Source organism: Pteropus alecto, unplaced genomic scaffold, assembly GCF_000325575.1.
Source record: "Pteropus alecto unplaced genomic scaffold, ASM32557v1 scaffold164, whole genome shotgun sequence".
In the NCBI taxonomy this organism is placed as follows: domain Eukaryota; kingdom Metazoa; phylum Chordata; class Mammalia; order Chiroptera; family Pteropodidae; genus Pteropus; species Pteropus alecto.
Window position 1 is genome coordinate 21652058 of NW_006439568.1, and position 6000 is coordinate 21658057.

A 6000-nucleotide genomic window follows, 5' to 3' on the forward strand; every position below is an offset into this window, starting at 1 on the left:
CACCTAGAGATATCTGAAAACTAATGATGGCTGGGGCCTGGACACAGAATTTTTAAAAGCTCCCAAGTGGTCTAATATACAGCCAGCACTGGAATCATTATTCTAGAGCAGTGGTTCTCAAAGTGTGGTCCCTAGACCAGCAGCATCAGCATCGCTTGGGAACTTACTAGAAATTCAAATTCTCAGGCCTGAAACCTACTGGGATCAGAAACTCTGGGGGTGATGGCCAGCAATCTGTGTTTAGCAAACCCTCCAGCTGAGTCTGATGCATGTTCAAATGTGAGAGCCACTGTCTTAGAACAACAGGCAACACAACACACAACACCACTGCAATCAACATTAATGCTAATTTGTTCATCCTCTCAGATGAGCAGCAGTGCCAAAAAGGAAAATTTCTTTCATGCTCTAAGCAGGGCTATCCCACCATATTGAATTCCAACTTATTTTAGCAAATCTTTCTTTCTTTTCTTTTCCTTCATTTTATCTATCTATCTATCTATCTATCTATCTATCTATCTATCTATCTATTTATTCATGCATTTATTTATTCATTTATTTATTTTTTAATCTTTTATTAAAGTATAGTTGGCATACAATAGTACATTAGTTTCAGATATGCAACACAGAGATCCAACATTTATATACCTTATAAAAAGCAAACCTTTTTATAAAGCTTATCCTGAGCAGGCACTGTTATAATTACTTTCCATACATAATTTGTTTAGTCCTCATAACAATCCAGGTATTATTATCCTTGGTTTATAGCCAAGGACCGGAAAACACACAGAAAGATTAAGTAACTTGCTCAAAGTCACACAGCTAGTAAATGGCAGAGCCAGTGTCCAAACTCAAGCCATTTATATTTGCTGTTTAACAAATAAAGTTTTTTTGTTCCTTTAACCACTCTGCTATGGGGTCTCTCTATCAAGACAAATCTCTCATAGAATAAAAAAATTTCAGCCTATCTGCCCATTGAGGTGCCCCACATTTATTTCACCAAGGCCAAAGCATACTCTCCATGGCCCCGTCTTTGAGATTTCATAAATACTGAAAGCTGACTACTCACTCATTGAAGGTTTGTAGCAACCATAACCTCTTAAAATGTTTTAAAATAACTATTATACTTTTTAAAAATGTGTATTTGTGTGAGATGTGCACTAAAGATTTGGGGTAAAGTTAAAAATTGAAAGTCACACGGCTCTAGGAGGCAGGAAAAAACAAGAGAGAAAAAGTTTGTTTCCTGGAGACATCCACAGGCTGGAAAGGTGCTCTGGACAGGGCTACCCCGGCGTGCCAGCAGGGGGCGCTCTCAGCCCTAGCAGAGGTCCACCTACCCAAATACAGCTTCTACAGGGTATAGCCATTTAAAATAACTGTTGCTGAAACAAATGTAACTTTCTGTTGCCTTTTTAATGTTAACATCCTTGACTTTTTTGTTATTGTTGTTATGGAAATTATTTCCTCCCATATACATTTCTGACCTCTGTTTACTTCACAACAGAAACACTATTCTAGCTTTCTATCAAGAAAAAGCAAGATTAAGATAGCTGAAGCTGACTGCGTTTCGGAGACCATAGAGGAAGAAGGTCTTTGAAGAGAAAGTCTCACTTTTTAAAATGTCCTCCAAGGCTGTCTTGACAGTGAAAGAGATTAGGGGTTGAAAGTGGGCTTCCTACCATCAGTGAAAGATATTTGACCCCTTCCCATTTTTGTGACATTAAGATGGACCATATTCATCAAGACTACTGCAAAACTTTGTTTATCTCAAGATTTAAAAAATTTTATTTTTAAATAAATTTATTTTTATTTTTAATGACTCATAAATGACAATTGGCAAACCTGAATCAATCATATGAAACTCATTCTCCCCCTCTACCCTGCAAATAGATGTTTACCTAGCTTCATGAAGTCTTTTATATGTTCTGGTTATTGTACAGGTGAAAGGCTCAGTATAAGACAGAATAAATGCATTTAAGGTTAAGTTCTAAAGACAACTCATCAGCTGAGGAAAGTGTGACTCTAAGAAATGGAATCATTGAAAAAGAAATCTAGACGTCATGCATCCATCCACTGGAGCAAGGAGGGGATGAAATACTGATTTGTTTCCTTATGTAATTCTGAGCCTACCAATATGGATGTACTCAAAGGAATAGGCTGCGTGATTCTCTATTTCTCCACTGGTGTAATTCTGTCCTTAGAATAGTGAATTCAGTTCAGTAATCATCATGCTATTTTGAATATTTTTATTTCTAAAAGCTATGCACTTGATATCAGATACCTTATAAGTTTCTTAGCTTTAAAAAATATGTATACTTTTTCACTCGATTTTTCCTTATTCAAATTCAGTTTATCATGATAATTAATGTAATTATATATAGAATTAAGGCTGTAGTAAGAGAGAAGGGCAGAAGAATCTATGTAATGTAATTAGGCAAAGTGCATTATTCTAATGTTCTTTTCTAACTGGGTTGTGTAACTATTTAATAAATATAAAATATATTCTAGTGACTAGTTTACTGACGAAAACTCTATAAATGATCTTTTTGAAGTATAGAATCTATTGAAGTTCTATAGTATTTGTAAAGCAATGCCTCTAGCCATAACTTCTAGTGTCATAAAGTTTTATATTTATATTTTAGGCTATAGTAGGGAATTTTGGCAGAAAGGATCATAAACATCCCAAATCATCCACGGTACTACATTAATGGGTTAGATGAAAATGGAAGCTTGTCTACTATTTTGCCAAAAAAAAAAGAAGAGTTAAGATCTATTTATTTTTAATAGCAAAAACCTACACTGTATAAGAGACTGTTGTAGATACCACGAATGCAAAGAGAATTTGTATTTGGGTGAGGAGACATATATATTAGGTTGAACTATATGCCATTGCTGTTATGCAGGTCAGAAATAGTTGAATGTTGTCAATTTGATCTGTTTCAACTTGATACATAAGAGCAAGTAATCCCAGAGAGCATGTGCTAGGTGCCCAATGCATAGTATGGACCTGTGTGTCAAAGGCAGTTGGGGGCCGTCAAGAAGGCCCAAGGGGAAGCGAGACTTTGAAGAAAGAGTGGAACCATGTGGAGGCAGAGATGGGGACACACACGAAAAAGGAAAGGATAAACACGGATGGGAGAGTGAGCACAGCGTTTGGGAAATGATCAGCAAACCTGCTCCATGCTAACGAAGTTTTAGGTTGAGGGAGTAGTTAAGAGATATGATGCTAAGAAGAATGGAGATCAGTACATATGCAGACGCAAATGTAGCATCCCTATAATATAAGTAGAGTGGTTTATCCCTTATTCGAGGATGGCAAAAACAACATTATATTTGTTAGTTTTTTTTAAGGCATTGAGATTTTCATTCATATATATCCGAATATGAGAAGAAAAATACAGGTGATGAAGTGCATTCACCGTATATTCTGTAAAGAATAAAGGAACTGGGATAGTAGAAAACAAAATTCAAAACTTACTTTGTAAAATGACACATTCTTTAGCAGTTCTGTGAGAGAAGAAGAGGCTGTTAGCCCTTTGGGGGGTTAGTAGGCCTATCTTTTATCGAGGAGTTTGAAAGTTTGAATCACTGCGGGATCAAATCATGTCATTATTGGATAAAAAATCTGAACTCCAGCTGCCAGCGTGGCCTTCCCTGCTGCAGCCCCTGAGACAAGTCCCCCAGCACTCCTGGGGGTGATGACCTCACCCTTTGGGTGGTACTACTGTGGCGTGACCTTCCCAACAGTACAGCCACCCAGCACAGGAGACATCAGCCAGCATATGACCTTTTTAAAGGTAGGCAACTCTTGAAATCATTCAACTAACTCCTAAGGGGTGTGACATGCCTTTTTGAAATTACCAGCATATGCTTTAGCCTATAGATTCCTTCCTCATATACCTGCAAAATGGTCCCCAGTCAGCCAAATTTTTTTCTGATGCATTTACATTCACCAACTTCATTTCTCTTACCACTTCCAGACATGGATCTTTTTTTCTACTGCTGTTCATATTCCTAAAATAACTGTCATAAGCTCTCTGCCCACAGGCAAACACACTTGAGTTTGAAATTTTCAGAAAAAAAATCACAGAATAAAGGGGCAGACTGCTTAGGCCCCGAGGTCTGAGCCCTCTTGAGTCCTGTGATGGAAGCCTGTGCAGGCTTTGTCTGAAGAGCTGACATGCTCGCCAAAGCCAAGTCTCAGTCTAGGTGAGTATATGGTGAGCTTACTGCTTGCACACATCCCTGTATGGGCAATTAGGACTCAAATTTTATGTTAAATATGTAAGTTAGAAATTTAGTTCATCCTCAAAGTGAATTTGCGAATCACTAAGTGATCTTAATTTGTGGAAAACCAAATAGGTTCCAAGCCTCAGTGAGAAGATAGTGGCTAAAGTGATCCTAAATACAAAACAAAAGAAAAATCAGCAGTGGAGGCCACTCTGCTTCTCCAGATGCGTCCTGGTCATCCCTCCTCTCGGAGTTTGTGGACAGCGGTTCACCAGGCCATGGAGGGAGGGCCCGTGTGGACTCAGGATGATGGGAGATGGAGCAGAAAGCACTTCTCTCCATCAAGGTGCTCTCAATCCTGTCATCAGTGATCCTAGAAAAAAAGTTAAGAAGTTATATGTATTTTGCTGGCCCTTAACTCCCCAAAATGAGATGTGCTGAGTTAACTTAGAAAAATTATGGCTAACCAGTAATCCCATGTGAAGTGGCTTTTAATTCTTGTATTTGTACTTTTCTCCCACTTTATTGAAGTATAACTGTACTTCATGTATAAGTTGCTTTATAGTAGCGGTTTGTTGGATTCTTAGAAGTAGTTTGTATAACAATTTTCCAGACAAAAAAAAAAATTAGATAGACCTTTAGAAAAAGTACATGGTGAGCTTAGGTCTTTGGTCTAGCCCTAACCCATGTACTTTTCTGTAGGGCAAACTCTTTAGCTAACCATATGAGCTTTGCTTGTGTAATATCTTGGAAGAGGTTAGACATTCAGTTGATTTAAAGGCACTGACCCTAGTCCTTTTACACAAGTTTCTGCACCGACTGTGGTTTCTCTCCCGGGAATGTGGGAACACGGAGTTGGCTGTACTTCCTAATGGGTTTTCCATCTGTCCACACGAGCACACGTTTGATGGGTTCTGCGGTGCAGCAGTTGTCTGAGGCGCTCTGAGCAGCGGGCTAAAACTGGTATGTGTGAGCTGGCTTTGCTGAGCGCATGCACATTCTTATTCTGGCTGGAAACTGGTCCCTGCAGAATTTCTGGGGAGTGCCAATTCTTTGTAACAGGGTCTAACGTGCAGAGGAAGAGATGATGTAAATATACTGCTTCTGGGTCCCAATCAAGGAAAATTCAGAACTTGATTTTCAGCAGAAAAATTATGAGTAAAACAAGTGAAAGGGCTGTTATTAAACACAGATGTTGCAAAAGTTGGAGAAGGTTCTGTTAAAAAATCAATTAACTGTAGAGTTGATTCCCAGATTTTGCTTTACAATAGGTGGTGGAGCATCCGCTTTCCAGAGACACTAGACCAGCAAGTACACCAGCTTTGCACAGAGGAAATGCAGGCCCACACCTCAGCACTTGTATGGCACCATGTTAGAGAATATTGTTTATCAAAGTTTATTTTCATGTATCGACTGAATATGCATCATAGTGGTTAAATCTAAGAATCTTACAGGTAACTGGACTTATATCAATTATGTATGTAAGCATTGGTCAGTCTTTTGCAATTAACTATGGCTTCTTTTACCCTTTTTTCCTACATCATCTCCTCTTTTCCCTTTTCATTTGTCAAAGTTAAAACAGGTGACATGCAGCCTGAGGATCACAATGAAGACAGCTGAGATCTTAGTTAATTCACTGTAGAAAAATCCTAATATCTTACTGCCCTATAGCAAACTCCCTTACCTGGGACTTCAATAAAATTCTGCTGCAAGATTAATAAAACAAACACAAAAAGCAACTTCCTCCATTCTTTTTAAATGTACCTTGTGAGA

The 6000-nt window shown here is 38.3% G+C and overlaps 1 protein-coding gene across 1 annotated transcript in view; it reads left to right on the forward strand.

Moving 5' to 3' along the window:
- The window catches only part of SNX31 (sorting nexin 31), a 52579-nt gene extending 50985 nt beyond the window's left edge, over positions 1–1594 (forward strand). The window contains exon 14 of the mRNA XM_006916706.1: positions 1502–1594. Coding sequence (XP_006916768.1) covers positions 1502–1594 — 93 coding nt within the window. The remainder of the gene's footprint in view (positions 1–1501) is intronic.
- Positions 1595–6000: the final 4406 nt, after the last annotated feature.